At 55.5% G+C, this 14,969-nt stretch overlaps 1 protein-coding gene across 5 annotated transcripts in view; it reads right to left on the bottom strand.

Annotated features, from left to right (window-relative positions):
• Positions 1–14,969, bottom strand: part of FOXP4 (forkhead box P4) — a 52,155-nt gene that overhangs the window by 20,584 nt on the left and 16,602 nt on the right. For all 5 annotated transcript variants that reach the window (XM_047859757.1, XM_047859758.1, XM_047859756.1 and 2 more), the window contains exon 2: positions 12,164–12,392. In XM_047859757.1, coding sequence (XP_047715713.1) covers positions 12,164–12,376 — 213 coding nt within the window. In that variant the 5' untranslated portion in view covers positions 12,377–12,392. The remainder of the gene's footprint in view (positions 1–12,163; positions 12,393–14,969) is intronic.

The following is a 14,969-nucleotide window of genomic DNA, read 5'->3' as shown; positions in this document are numbered from 1 at the left end:
TCAGGGGTCAGTGCAGGACCTGGGAGAGTCGGGGGGGGGGGGCAGCAAAGGGGACGAGGGCATGCTAAGGTGGAAGGTCCTGGGGGTGAGTGACCAGGTCCCAGGGCCCACTTAGGCTTGGAGGTAAGGCCCAAAGTAGGAGTCCCTGAGAGAAGCCGCCAGGGCATGGGGATCAGAGCCTTTAGGTCCTGACTCTAGGACCTGAGAGGTTTTACTGGGACTCAGTGGGGGCAGCAAATGGAAGGGACAGCGGCCACGAAAGGACTCCAGGGGAAATGCAGCACTTGGACCCCAGGTACTAACAATAGGTACTACTCGCTGAACATCCATTACGAGTCAGGCCCTTCACACACAAGATCTCGTTGAATCCTTCCTGTGAGGCTGGGAGCCAGGGATTGATTATCTGTTCCATTCTACAGCTGAGGAAATGGAGTCTCCAGGAGGTAAAGGGACGTGCCCAGGATCACACAGCCAGGTGTCAGAGACAGGATCTGAGCCCAGGAAGCCTTGGCTGGGTGGACGGTCTGGAGGCTATGGGAGGGGCATTGACTCGGAGTCACTCGGCCATGAGGGCGGAATCTCAGGGTCCGAGCACTGTGTGGCTTTCTGAGTCGGGGGATCTGGGTGCAGGCCCTCGTGGTATGGGGGAATTCGGTCAAATCCTCAAGGGTGTGTCTGAACTACCAGCGAGTAGCTCCGACCTCACTGTGGCAGTCCGGGCTCAGAGGCCCTGGTGGCTTGGACAGGACTGTGGGCCGGCAGGGTGTGGAGGCTGCAGGTGGAGCAGGTCCGGCCCATCCGTGAGCCTGGAAGGTGAGCAGCGAGAGGTCTGGTGGGAGAGTGGGGGGTCAGGGAGGTAGCCGTAGGAAGTTCTCCATCCATAAGGACGGCCAGGCCCTCCATTGCCAGACTCTGAGTCACTATGCGTGTGGGGGGGGGGGGGGGGGGAGGGGGTAGAGGCAGGGGATGTGGGGACCTGTCCTGAATCCACATTCCAGGAGCACAACACCTGTCTCCCCCCACATTCCACAAAGATCTCCTTCGACACCCCAGGCAGTTGTGTCCCGGCCTTTGATAGGGGGCTCTGGCACCAGACAGACCTGGGTTTGAACCCCAGTTGTGCTGCTTCCCAGCAGTATGACCTCGGGCAAATTACTTTCTCCCTGGGCTTCGGTCTCTTCTGCGAAACCAGGACACTACCCATTTCTGAAACACCAGGGGGATGAAAGGACCCCTGCCTGGCATCGGGTGGCATCACGAAGCGTCTGCCCCCTTCCCTTCTCGGGAATCTCAGTTCTCTTCCTGGGCTCTCTCCCTTGGCTCCTTCGGCCAGTCCCCAGCACAGCCTCCTGCCCAGCGCACTTATGTAACGAAGCATGCTCACCGCAGCTCCCTCACCTCTATCCACACACACACTTGTTTGTCCCCGTGTGGACTTCTGCTCTCTGACCTCACCACCACCACCAAGGCAAACCTTACACAGTGCAATATGGACACGCTCATACACACTCCCCACCCAGCGAATGCTCACGGGGGGCCCACTGCACATATATACGCGTCCTTCGCGGCCCCTTCTTAACTGCCATTGAACAGCTGAGCCACCCCCAGGCTTAAGCCAGGCTCCCCTTGGCACAGTTTCCAAATACTCACTTGTGTACCTTGGGGCACATGCCCCCCAGCAAACCTGGAGTTCAGATGCCTTCCCCAGTCCCCCAGGTCCTAGACCTTCCCCAGCACCCCCTCCATTCCCCTAGGGAGGTGGCCTGGGCTTTCTTCTCCCAGATTGACTTCAGAAAGTAGAAATCTGACCTGAGTCAAAAGTCTCTGAGGGGCTTTGAAACGAGGGAGATGGGGTGAGGGAAGGAAGGGAGGTGGCCACGTGGTCATCAGGAAGGAGCCCCTGCCTCTATCTGCCTTAGTGACCTCCTCCAGGTCTACGGGAGTCAGACAGATGCTCTTTGTCCCAAAAGTGGAGGTGGGATAGAGAGGTAGGAGGTCAGAGGTCAGGGGGCAAGCTGGGGGAAGAGGAAGGCTTGGAGAAGCTGGCCAGCCCAAGGCAACCCAGAGTGGGGAGAGGGGAGCTGCAAGGGAGGGACTTCCAGGGGAAGTTGGGGGAAGTTAGATTCACTCCCCACAGACTCTCTTGCTTTGTGGTCCCCTGGAGCACGAAATTACAAGATTTGTAGGAAAAAACGACAGGCCTTATAGTCTCAATCGGTGACAGGCCCTTCACTCGCCTTCGTGCCCTCCTCCCACTCGGGGCCTCCCCTGCAGGCCAGGTGACAGGGAGCCTGGCTACAGCCCCACTCACTTCTTCCTTCATGTTACTGAGCGCCTGCTGTGTGCCAGGTGCTGAGACACACAGAAGCCAATGCCAGCCTGCCCCAGGACCCGTGGCTGTGGGGCTGTGACGACGGCCACCCCTCAGAGCCTGAGTAGAGGCGAGCACAGGGCACCACAGCCCGGAGAAGGCAGCGGCACTGGCTACACTGCCTGGATTCCCAAAGGGCGGGCTCCTCAGGAGGACGGGAGGCTGGCATAGCGACCCCCGCCGTACAGAGGAGTGAAATGGCCCAGCAAGTCCCGGGACCTTGAAATCACTCCTGGGCTGGCAGCAGGAAAGGCTGGAGGAGCCCACAGGGGCCCTCAGGTCATTAGGGTCAGAGCGCCTGCAGGCACTCCATTCATTCATTCATTCATTCATTCATTCGTTCATTCAGTCTCTCACATTCGTGGCCACCCACCTTGCACAGGCCCTGTGCTCAGAGGAGACAGGGAGGTACACAGGGCTGTCTCGTGCAATTTGCTTACAGAGCTCATCCCTGACCCAACTGAGAGTGGCATGGGTACCATCTAAAAGTCACGCTGTGCGTACCCAGGGTTAAGGGTGATGGGCAGACCCTGGACTTGGGGCCCAAGCTCCCCTCCCCAGATGGCCTGGACAAGGAAGGCCCTGACTGCTGCGTCCTCCAGTGTTGCTCCACTCCCCACTCCCCGCCACCGTCCACACATCCAGAGCCCCAGCTGGAGACAGCACTCTGGAAACTAGGGGGTCCCTCTGGCCCAGGATTCCCTCCTCCAGGGCAGTCACCCAAGGGATCAGGTAGAGCTGAGACTTTCTAAAGCCCCGCCTGACTCCTAGCCACCACTCTGACGTGCCAGGCATCCTCAACACTGGCTGCTGGCCCTGAGGCCTGATGACATTGCCACTGCCTGCTGCTGAGAGCCGGGGGCAATGATGGCCCCCAACCCTGGACAGATCCAGCCCCACCTTCTCTGCTGATGCCGACCAGGTCATAGCCCCCCTGAAGACACCGATGTTATGAAATGTACCTGTGAGCCCCTCCCCAGCAGCAGGCACCCCTGCGAAATTCACTTTGGTCTAGGCTGAACAGGGTTGGCAGGGCAGGTGGACAAAGAGCTAGCTAGCATCGGTATAGGGCCTTCTAGATCTTGCTGAAGCACGGGTCACTGTCTCCATCTTACAGACAAGGAAACTGAGACCCAAGGTCCTGTGGCCAGGAAATGGAGTCCACACACCTCTGATGTCCCAGCTCCCTTCACCCACTGGAGGGCCTTCACGATGCTGTGCATGGTCTCTCAGGGCCTGTGAATCTCTCCCCTAAGCCTGTGTGCTTTCCGATGTCTACGTGTGAAAGGGAGGTAAAACTGGTTCAGGCCGGTAGACACGACCAAGGCAGGACTCTTCAGAAAGCCAGGCTCAATGTCCCTTCCCTGAGGGCCAGAGATATCCGAAGATGGCCTTGGGTGGCAAAAGGCATTCAGAATCCCACACCAAGGAGGAGCCATCATGGCAAACCTAGGAGGGAGGGAAGGAGAGGGAGAGGGGGCTCAGGGGCAGAATAGAAAACTGGGAGTCATCTGGCCTCTTAAATCCCCTCTCTCCACCCCTTGGACCTAAAACCTAATCTTCAACTCTGGGGGACTTGGGCGGATAAGGTCTAGTTTTCCTCAAAAGGAGGCAGTGGTGGGCCATTCAGTTCATGGACGCTGGTGGACATCTGGATGCACATCCCGGCTCCACCATACACTGGGTGACCTTGGGTAAGTCACCTCACCTCGCTGAGCTTCAGCTTCTGTCTCTGCAAAGTAGGAAGAACCCTGTCCTTAACCCCCAGGGTTGTTGTGAAGCGTACACGAGGCACATGTAGCACTTACCACAGTGCCTGGTGCCCAGCGGGCCCTGAGCGGACATCAACTTTTGTCATTACTATTAATCTGCCACCTTCCCAGGCAGCTCCCGGTCACTTGTCCAGTGCCACCCAGCAGGACTTGCTAACCAAACCCTCCTCCGGGCTACACCGCCCCCCTTTCCCCCTCAAGCCTAAGAACGGTCTTGCTAATGAAGGCGAACTCTCCTCCCCCCACCGCCCATTCAGAAGTCATTAGCAGGATCTCCACAATTAGGAACAAATGGCTTATAACGGACAGGCATCCAGGGAGGGCGGCTGGGATGGAGGGGAATGAAGCCAGAGCTCTGAGGGCCACGGGGGCCCGCTCTGAAAAGAAAAACAAGTCTCGGAGCAGTAGGGTCTCCGCTCCGCAGGATGAGACCACACCCTCATTTCTGTCTCTGGGAATTCAGCGGGGAGGGACAGGCATCTTCTCCATGGGAGCCAGGTGCAGGGCTGTTCACTGGCCCCTTCCCCAGGCTGAGGATTAGGAAGGCGGGGATGGGGTGCTCAGAGACAAGCCTGAAGGGCTGAACTTTGAGAATGGAGCGGCAGAATCACCCAGACCTGGCAGGCTGGAAGCGTTAGAGCCATCTGGTCTCGTGTTTTCTAAACTGCTGGTCATGAGCTAATGGTGGGTCATAATATCAATGTAGGGGGTCCAAAAAATAGGGACACATACACCCGTATATAAGAAAGCATCAGAGTTATCAGGGTAAGCAGAAGTATTGTTTCATGGAATGGTGTGTGCTAGGGCTCCACGTAAAATGTATCTCTTACGGTAGCTCTTAAGCTAAATGGTTTGTGAAGCATAGCTGTGGTTCGCTTCACAGAGGTGGCGACGGAGATACAGAGAGGGGCAGCGACATGCCCGAAGCCACACCGGAGCGGAAGCAGAGCCTGAATGGGCTCTGTGCAGGGAAGAGGAACCAGGAGCGGCCAGGCAAGATGGAGGACCTTCTAGCAAATTCTGGTTCCGTTTGGATCGTGGTGAGTGGCGGCCAAAATAAAATCCAAACTTCTTTTGTCTGCAGATAGCTAATTTGGGCAAAACCGAGAGAGAAATTATCTTGATATAGTTACTTTCAGCTGGGGCTGGCTAGATTTAGGGGAAGGGGCATGAGGAGGTGATGGGGGGGTGGGTTAGCCTATCCCAAACCCAAAGAGAGCCCCAGGAAAGTGCATCACCTGTCCCCCCCGCATGGCCACAGTAGGGCTCTCTATTCACTTATCGATAATTTAGCAAGTATGTGTGAAGCCCCACGGGGCACTCGCACTGTCCTAGACACCGGGGACACGGGGCATTTGCTTTAACGGGGATTACATTCTAATGGGATGAAGCATATACTAAAGCAAAGCCAAGCGGGTGAAGACATGGTGGTTAGCGTCACACAGGGAGGCTGGCTGGCTGGCTGGCTACTTAGGTCGTGTGGCCAGGGAAGGCCGCTGTGAGGGTGGGGAGGGAACCCTTTCAGGAGACAGTCTTGGCGGTGAACAAAAGAGCCCTGATGTGGGACTCAGCTGGGAGCATTATAAACTATGAAGGCCAGTTCAGCCGTGCTGAGTGACCTAAGAGGAAGTCCCAGAGGTGAGCAGGAGCCAGATCATGGAGGGACCATGGTTTTCCTTCTCTCTTTGAAAACATTTTTTTTAACATTTATTTATTTATTTTTGAGAGCGAGAGAGAGCACGAGCACAAGCAGTGGAGGGGCAGAGAGAGAGAGAGAGAGAGAGAGAGAGAGAGAGAGAGAGGAAGACACAGGATCCAAAGCAGGCTGCAGGTTCTGAGCTGTCAGCACAGAGCCTGATGTGGGGCTCAAACCCATGAACCATGAGGTCATGACCTGAGCTGAAGTTGGACACTCAACTAACTGAGCCACCCAGGTGCCCCATCTTTCTTTCTTTTTTTTTTTTTTAATTAAAAAAAAAATACATATATATATATATATACATACATATATATATATATATATATATATATATATATATATTTTAGAGAGAGTGTGTGTGAGTGGGGAAGAGGGGCAGAGAGAGAGAGGGAGAGAGAGAGAATCCCAAGCAGGTTCCACGATCAGTGTGGAGCCCTACATGGGGACTCGATCCCATAACCCTGGGATCATGACCTGGGCCGAAATCAAGGGTCAGATACTCACTGCATCTGGGCAATACTTTATGCTTGAGAAAAAAATGCCAGGGGATTTTAAGGAGGGAGTGATATAATCTCTGAGGGTAGATACATAACCCACTCCTAGTAAACAGTAGGTGCTTAATAAGAACTTGTTGATTTGAATTAAATAGGAAGCATTTTTTGGTCTACTGCTTGAAATGCAAGTCCTCTGAGGCCAGAGAGTGGAGGAAAGGGGCCCAGGGAGAAGGGTCAGAGGTCAGTGGTCCCAACCACTAAAGGTACTGACCTAGAGAGATCCAGGTTCTCTACCAGCCCTGCTTTGTCCTCCAGCAGAGACATAAAAATGAAATGACACAGAGAAGGGGGGCAAGGAGGATGGGGAAGAGGAGACCATAAAACCCCCGAAGTGATTCTACACCTTTTTCCCTTGGAAAAAAAAAAAAAAAAAAAGCTTTTTGGAAAGGCTGTAAATTTTTTTTACACCAACCTCGTAAAAATGACATCGGCGCATTCTCAAATTAGAACCATTAAAATGAAAACCAGCAACGCACTGATACAAGCAGGCCCAGCCCACGTGGGTGGGAGACTCGGAGCCTGGGTGCACAGCCGGGTTTCAGGCCCCCTTTCTCACCAACGCCAGGAATGGCCGGCCTCCCACCTCCGGGAGATGAGAATTAACAAGTGACCCCAACTGCTCTGAAGCGGTTAAGGGGCTCCTCTGTGGCTCCCTCATTCCCTCCTGGCTCTGCGGGGGGGGGCTTGATTGCTTGGGACGCCTCCCAGTCCCACAGCAGCTGTGGGGTCTCCGGAAGTGGGTGTCTCTCCAGGTCTGGGATCAGAGCCACTGTGCGCCCAGCTGCTACCCTCACACTAGTGCTTCTATAGGGAGCTCAAGTGTGGGGCACAGAGCGGGACATGTAGGGGCATGTGAGTCCCTTCCCAAGGACTCTCACCGGGCTTCTCAGAATAAAGGGGCTCCCCTGGTGCAAAACTAGCTGGCCCGCCAAGGGGTGGCCCTGGGATGTGACCCTCTCCACTTTAATCTTTCACACTCAGAAGAGGAAACATTCAGCCACCCCTCCACATTCAGCCACCCCTCCCCCAAATTCTCCCTTCTGTCTCCAAATTCCCAATGAGTAAGGACAAGAACCCTGGCATAAAAGGGGGTTGGCCTGGAAAAGAGGAAGTCTCAGAATTCCATACCAGAAGGGAAGGCTAGCTAGCGGTAGAGTGGGCTGGTTCCCTCCCAGTCCCAGCAAAGCAAGGACCTGGGCCCCTTTTCCTGGGCCCGGGGCCTCTCCTCTGCCTTTTCCACCCTTCTTGCCCTAGCACCCTCCTGGGAATTGGAGGCAGACACATAAAACAGGGTGGCCTTTGGCTGAGTAACCCAGGAAGGATATAAGAAGGGGGTTAAGGCCTTCTCCCTGCACAACCCCAAAGAATGCCTTCCTGCTGGGCCCTACTCACCGGCCCTCTGTTCCAGCAGCGGTGGGAAAGTAGTTTCCACATGCTATGCTACAGCTGTTGGAGAGTCAAGGGCTTCACTAACAAGTTCCTAAGTCTCCTCTCTGGGGCGCTGGGGCCCCAACTCTCCCTTCAGCCCCCCCCCCCCCCATCCCGCGCCTCCTGGGGAAGAACTCATTCTACCAAAAGAAGAGTCCAAAAGGTGTGGGACCAGAGAGGAAGAGTAAATCTGAGGCATGAGTCCCAGGGAGAAATGGGCCCCAGACCTGAAGACTGAAGACCACTGAGGACTGTGTGAGATGGGGGGGGGGGGGGGGGGTGTCTGTGCTAATTCACCCTAGAAGGCTCCCCTTTCCACCCCATCCCCCTAAGTAGCCTGGGCAGAGGATAGCCAGATGGGGGAAGGAAACAAAAATGTCTTCCATTCTTCTTTTCCTCCTCGCCCTGACGTCCCCCCACCCCGACCATCTCTTAGGAGGGGGTGAGTTAAAAGCCCATTAATGTGCAGAGCCCCCCAACGTCTTTGAATCTCCTCACAGGATGTGAACAGGGTGGGATTTGGCCTCGGTTGCCACAGCAACTGCGGTGGGAGTTCCCAGACGCTAGGCAACCCTCCTGTGACCCTCGCTGACCTGTCACCCCCGAAACCCGAGGACAATGGAAGTGCAGGCTCCAGAGGCCCAGGACGCCTTTCAGCGCAGCCGCCAGCAGCCCTGCCAGCCCCCACCCTGCCTGGCCCAGCCCTCCGGGCCCCAGGTCCAGCTCTCCTGGGCCAGAGCGGCCTGGCCCATCCCCAAGGCCTCTGTAGGCCCTCCACCTCCCACACTCGTCCCAGCCCTCACTGCCCCCCATCACAGAGCTCAAAGGGTATCCGTGCAGTCCCTGGGGAAAGCCCCCACACACTGGGAACATTTCATACAGGTGAAACCAGAATAGGAGGAAATGCAAGGGCAACCTTCAAAGAAAAAAGCCATCAGAGGGAAATAAGGGAGGAAGGAGCCATGAGGAAGGAGACTCTGCCTTGGTGAAGGAAGGGGACGGCAACAGGAGGTGGCTGGCAGGTCTGCTGGGTCCAGAGTATTCTTTAATAGCTGCTGGGGATCATCACCTCCAGCTGGCTGGCCAGCAGGGTGCTGGTACAAATAAGGTTCGATGCTTGTTTGCTGAATGAATGCACACTCCAAGGCCTTCTTCTCAGGGAACGTTCTCCATAAGGGGGTGAGATTGGAGACCCCACGAAAGCCCCAAGGACAGAGTGGAGGTGGTGTGGCTCTATCACTCATCCGTAAGCGGGTTGACAGGAGGGAGCCGGAAGCTGGGGCCTTGATGGCTGAAACGGGGCAGCCAGCCACGGACCCTCTCTCTAGTCAGATGGGGCCTGGCAGCCACGCCATGTCACCCCCTTACTCCCACCCCCCAGCCTCTGTTTAAACAAGCTCCCGGCCTGCTGTTGCATGGAAACGAGTGCCTGATCTTGTTCCAAAGTGATGCGGCCACCGTCTCTAGTACTGTTTGTTTCAGCCTGAAGTCCTGTCACTGGCCTGACTTCTGACTTGCCCTGTTTATCTCTCTCTCCTCTGTCAACTCATTACTCCCAAAGGCTAAGACTGCACTTCCAGGGCTTGTTTACCTAGAGTGGAGGGACAGAGACCAACAGGCAGATGGGGCTTGGCGGCCCAAGGAGGCGGGATGGGACTAATGCAGACTGTACACCCAGCCCCAACCTCCCTCTACAGTGGCTCCTTAGGGCCGGCAGTGTTGCTTTTGTTTGTTTATTTTAAGAGCTTTTAGGGTTGGGAATAGAGTCCTCTCATACACTCACCAGCAGACGTTTAGTTTAGCACCTACTATGCTCCAGGCCTTACTCCCTCCACTTCCTACAAGGGACTGTGTGAGGTGGCAGCAGCCAAAAGGAGGCTGTGTTGAGCCCTGAACTAGGAATTGGGAGACCTGAGGTCTAGCTGCAGCTGTTTCTGTGTCACCTGGACCAGCCAGTGCCCCCCTCACCTGTGAAATGGGAATAATAGTAACACCCACTTCCCAGGGCTGGGGAGGCAGTTAAATGACACCATGTAGGAGAAAGACCCAAAGCACCAAACAGAGGCAAGATATTTGTTGGTTTGTCCTCAAAGGACTTCCTGGATGGGATGGAGGAGAGGGAGGAGGAACCCGTTGGGCCAGGCTTTCTTCCCTACAGTTATTCTACTCCACAATCAGGAACATTTGTTGTTGGGGGTACCAGAGAGTGTTACCCCTGAAGCTTTCCTCAAAGCCTTGCTCGTACGGGGGTAGAAGGACCGTCCACAGACTTTCCCTTTAATTGAAACATTTATAATTGTAATTTTGCAGGGTTCTCTCATAGTCTGGAGCCAATAGAACCTTTTTAAAGTCTCAAATATTTTCCTTGGCCCCAGGCCCCAGGCCCATAGTGAGCCCAAATGGATAAAACAGCCGTCCGCCTGCCTGCAAAGCTCCACCCCAGTTTATTTGTGAAACAGATATAGGATTTTCCAGGACTTTGGGATAGTCCCCAAAACAAACAGGAATAACTAGAACGTGGAATATAGATGACAAAACATGGCTTGTGTGCAATGCAGAATGAAGAAACCTGATCAGTACAGACAGTTCTGTCTCTCCCTGCCCTACACATCTCCCCAGTTATAGAGATATCTGTGTTTACTCTGCAGTTTTAAGTAATTGTTTTAAAAGACACTTTCCAGTTTCAGTATTCCCCCACAGCCCATCCCCCACCACATTCAAATCTTTCCTAGCTCTGTGTGCATAGAGGTGAGGGAGGGGAAGAGGTGGCTGTATAAAATGGGTGGCCTTGGAGACTTCCGGTGGGGTGTGTTTGTTATTCTCCTAAGGGGTAGGTTTTGCCCTTTGACCTTCTGTCCCCGGTAGGTGGCACAGACTCTGAGGGTCTCTTCCGCAGAGATCCTGCTTAGGAAGTCTTGGGAGATGCCAGCAAACTCCCCACTGCTATCTCCCCAGGGAAAGGTGACAGGTCCTTCCTGTTCCCCTGTCCATAGTTTGCAAGAGGAAGTGATTTCTAAAGTCCTCAGTTCGGTTAGTATCCACATCAACCACGAACTGTGTGCAGGGATCTCACACTCAAATTGCACCCGATCCTAAAAACCCTGTACTTTAGGGTGTCAAGGAGGCCAAGGCTCAGGGAGGGCCCATGACTAGGTCAAGGTCACACTGCTGTAAGAGGCTGGCTGGGACTTAACCTGGGTTTGTTCAGTTTGTGTTAGTGATAGCTGAGCAACTCAGTACAGGGTGCTGGGCTTCCAGTCTGACCTTGGGTTCCACAAGTGTGGTGGGAAAGGGCCCCTTAGGGGCTATGCAGTTGAGGGAGGAGCCCCAGCGTGAGCCTGGGAGACAGCGTGAGGGCAATATGGGTACACACATCTGTGCACGCTTGAGGCATGGGCGGGGACTACATGTAGACCCGACTTTTCCACATTCCCAGCAGAGCCCCCAAGGGGCTGTGCTGCCAGTGTGCCTGGCTGAGCAGTCAAATGACAGAAGGAGAATCCCAAGGCTGAGGCTGGCTGGGCCGGTTCTCCTGAACTTGTCAAGCATGATTCTCCATTTTTCCAGGGGTGGGGCCATGGGGCCAGGGCCTGGGGCCCCTGCTCTGTCATCATCCAACCAGGCTCCCCACCCCAGAGCCTCTGGAACGTCAGCAGCTGGTCTTGAACTCCTGAACTCTGCATTTGAGGGTGGGAATGACGAAGGGGAGAAATGGGAAGGGGGATGCAGATAGGGATCCCCAGTCTGAGCCCTAAAAATGGAGGCCTGACTTTGCCTGTTGCTCTTGGCCTTTTCCTAGCTGCTTTGGACTCTGGTGCCTGGAAGTTTAATTTCTTCACAGCTTGGGTCAGGGGCCCAGGCAGACATGGAGGTGGGGAATGTTTTACAATACAAATAAAGTGAAGACGGTGTATACACAGCCCCCTTCCTCCAAGGGGCATGCACCTAAAGCGGGGTCTCCCTCTCCCAACGCTGTTCACTTAGCCAGTGTGCAGGAGGAGAGCCCAGGCGCCCAGCCATCCCAGATGCACACTCTCCAGCCTACTGCCCAGGCATCTGTCTTCGTGGGTCTTTCTGAGACTGCCCTAAGCTCCCTGATCTTGGGGCCTCCTGGGTCCCGCTTCTCCTGGGAGCCCCCGCCCTCCCTCTGCCTGCCCCAAGGTGGCCACTAGAATTCGAGGGAGCAGGAGTCCTTGCAGGGCTGGCTCTTTTCAAGAAGGTTGAAAGTGAGGCTGCTGGGCAGGAAGCCTGGGGCCCACGTCGTCGTCAGGAGGGAGAGGGAAGAGGCCAGGCGAGCCCCCTCTCCTCCCAGTGGCCGGGAAGGGGCGGCTGCTCCTACCTGTTGCTGCTGGAAGTGCAGCAGCTCCGCGGGGCTCATCTCGCCGTTGCTGTCGGCGCCCGCAGCCGTGTCCCTGCCCGCGCCGCCTCCGCCGGTGCCCGAAGCCCCGGCCCCGCCGCCGCCGCCGCCATCCGCCTGCCCGGAGATGCTGCCCACGCCGTTCTGACCAGACGGAGCCGACCTGATTGTCTCCGAGGCGGATTCCACCATCATGTCGCTCTAGCGGGACCTAGTGGGGGAGGAGAGACGTGGGGGAGGGGCTGAGACTCCAGGCTGGACAGGGTTCTACCCCAGGGGCGGCCACCGAAACCCCTCAACACCAACAAAAAGCCCCTTAACCACCACCCCCCCCCCCCCAACATCACACTACCACCATCCTCCCCAGTCCTAGGGCATCGCCTCCTCCTCAACTTCCTGGAAGCAGCTCCTGGGAACCCTCTTGGGGGCCGGCCCCCCCTCCCAATGTCACCCTCTCCCCTCGGCCCCAGGGAGGGGGCAGCTTCAGGCTGAGGCTGCCCCACTGCCCTCCTCCCCCACATTTTCTAGACTTCCAGGAGACCTTGGCAGGAAAGGGGAGGTGATGCCTTCACCCCTGCCCCTGGGGAGGGTGGTCAGAAACCTGTTTTGGCCTCTCCCTCCAGGCCAGGGCCTTGGGGAAGCTAGGGTCCAGCTAGGATAGCAAAGGGATAGGTTGCACCCCAGCCCCACCAACATGAATGACCTCTCTGTATGTTCCCCATAGATAGAGACCAACCAGGGCAGGGCCTCCTTATAGGGTCTCCTTCCCCAGGACCCAGAAAGGCTCTAATCTATGTTTGTTCCATAGTAAAAATGGTTGCCCTTTTGCCCAGCACCTACTGGGAGCCACTCAGGTGGGCCTGGAGGTGCGCAGGGAAGGCAGCCAGTGGTCCCACGTCTCTGACCTTCCATTCTAAAGCCCTCAGCCCAGCACCTGGCCAAAAGTAGACACCCAATAACCTTCACTGTTTCTACAAGCACCATGGTTCCTTCTTTTACAGATGGGAAAACTGAGAGTCCAGAGAGTTCGGGGCAAAGAGTCAAGGCCTGAATCCTGTGCCCTCCCTCCCTCCCTTCCCTAGCTGCTTTTCTTTCTTTTTTTTTTTTTTTTTAAACGTTTATTTATTTTTGGGACAGAGAGAGACAGAGCATGAACAGGGGAGGGGCAGAGAGAGAGGGAGACACAGAATCGGAAGCAGGCTCCAGGCTCTGAGCCGTCAGCCCAGAGCCTGACGCGGGGCTCGAACTCACGGACCACGAGATCGTGACCTGAGCTGAAGTCGGACGCTTAACCGCTTAACCGACTGAGCCACCCAGGCGCCCCATCCCTAGCTGCTTTTCAACGAGTGGTGGAAACATTCCCAGAAAGAGAGGGAATGTTTGGAGCGGTCAAAGGTAGCCAGGCAAAGGAGGAGGTCCGAGCTTCCTTCTACCACTCAAGGAGGTTCCCACATCTTTGGGGCAGGGGCAGGGGGCATGTAGGAGCACACTGTGATGCAGATAGGGGGCTTTAGCATCCAGGGCTGCTTTCAAAGTCTGCAGTGTCCCCAGTCCCCGGCTATCCCCAAAGCCATAGCCCCTTGAGAGGAACGAGGATTGCAGTTAAAAGGGACCTGGTTGGTATCCGTCACTGATCTTTGACTCAGGTCTTAAACTCCCTTAAACCTCGGGCGCCTGGCTGGCTCAGTTGGAAGAGCATGTGACTTCTGATCTCAACGGGCCCCATGGTGGGTATAGAGATTACTTAAAAAAAAAAAAACAGGGGCGCCTGGGTGGCGCAGTCGGTTAAGCGTCCGACTTCAGCCAGGTCACGATCTCACGGTTCGTGAGTTCGAGCCCCACGTCAGGCTCTGGGCTAATGGCTCAGAGCCTGGAGCCTGTTTCCGATTCTGTGTCTCCCTCTCTCTCTGCCCCTCCCCCATTCATGCTGTGTCTCTCCCTGTCCCAAAAATAAATAAACGTTGAAAAAAAAAAATTTAAAAAAAAAAAAACAAAAAAAAACCCAAACAACAAAAAACTCAGCCCTAACCCTCAGTTTCTTTGTCTGTAAAAGTTATTAATTTCAGCCTCTTAAGAGTTCTGTGAGGAGGAAATACAACAGCACACGTAAACCACTCAGGGGTGTCCACTCCAATCCACCCCTTCTCCACCTGCCCTATTTGTAAGGCTGAAGACTCTCAGGCTTAGAGAGGCCAAGACCACATAGAGCTTGAGGAGGCTATGGAAGCCAGCCAGTGTTCTTTCTTCCCTTCTTGATCCCTTTTTGGCCTAGGCAGACCCACAACCACATGGGACTCCCCACAGGTAAGTGGATGAGGGCCTTTGCAGGAAACAGACCAGAAAGCTGCTGGGAGAGACTGGATTATTTCTCTGGATCTCTCTTGGCACGAAAATTCTCTCCCTTCACTCCAGAAGAACTCTTTTCCCTCGCTCTGCTGGGCCACTTGCTGTTTTTGTCCCTGCTGGAAGCAGAGTTGGGAGCCGTGTGAGGGTATTGGAGGGATTGGTGGGGGCGGGGGGACTGAGAGGTGCTAAGGGGTCCACGGGGAGCCCACCGGTCACGTGTGCCACATCGCTGCTCTTGTGGCCCCTCTCCATCTGTGACTCTGGGTTTCTTTGTCCTAGTGGATGGATCTGTGTGGCTTCCTGGGTGACCCTGTGCTGTTAGTGTGTCCCATGTTTGTGCATTTCTGTGTGTTTCCAAGGGCTTGTCTCCCCAGCGCCCACCCCCAGTGGCCGCTCCCACTCCTGAGTTCCGAGAGGAGGTGGGCCAGGGGCGAGGGTGAGG

Source organism: Prionailurus viverrinus, chromosome B2 (assembly GCF_022837055.1).
Source record: "Prionailurus viverrinus isolate Anna chromosome B2, UM_Priviv_1.0, whole genome shotgun sequence".
Classification (NCBI taxonomy): Eukaryota; Metazoa; Chordata; class Mammalia; order Carnivora; family Felidae; genus Prionailurus; species Prionailurus viverrinus.
Note: the sequence above shows the minus strand (reverse complement) of the source record. Positions and strands in the feature narration are given on the sequence as shown.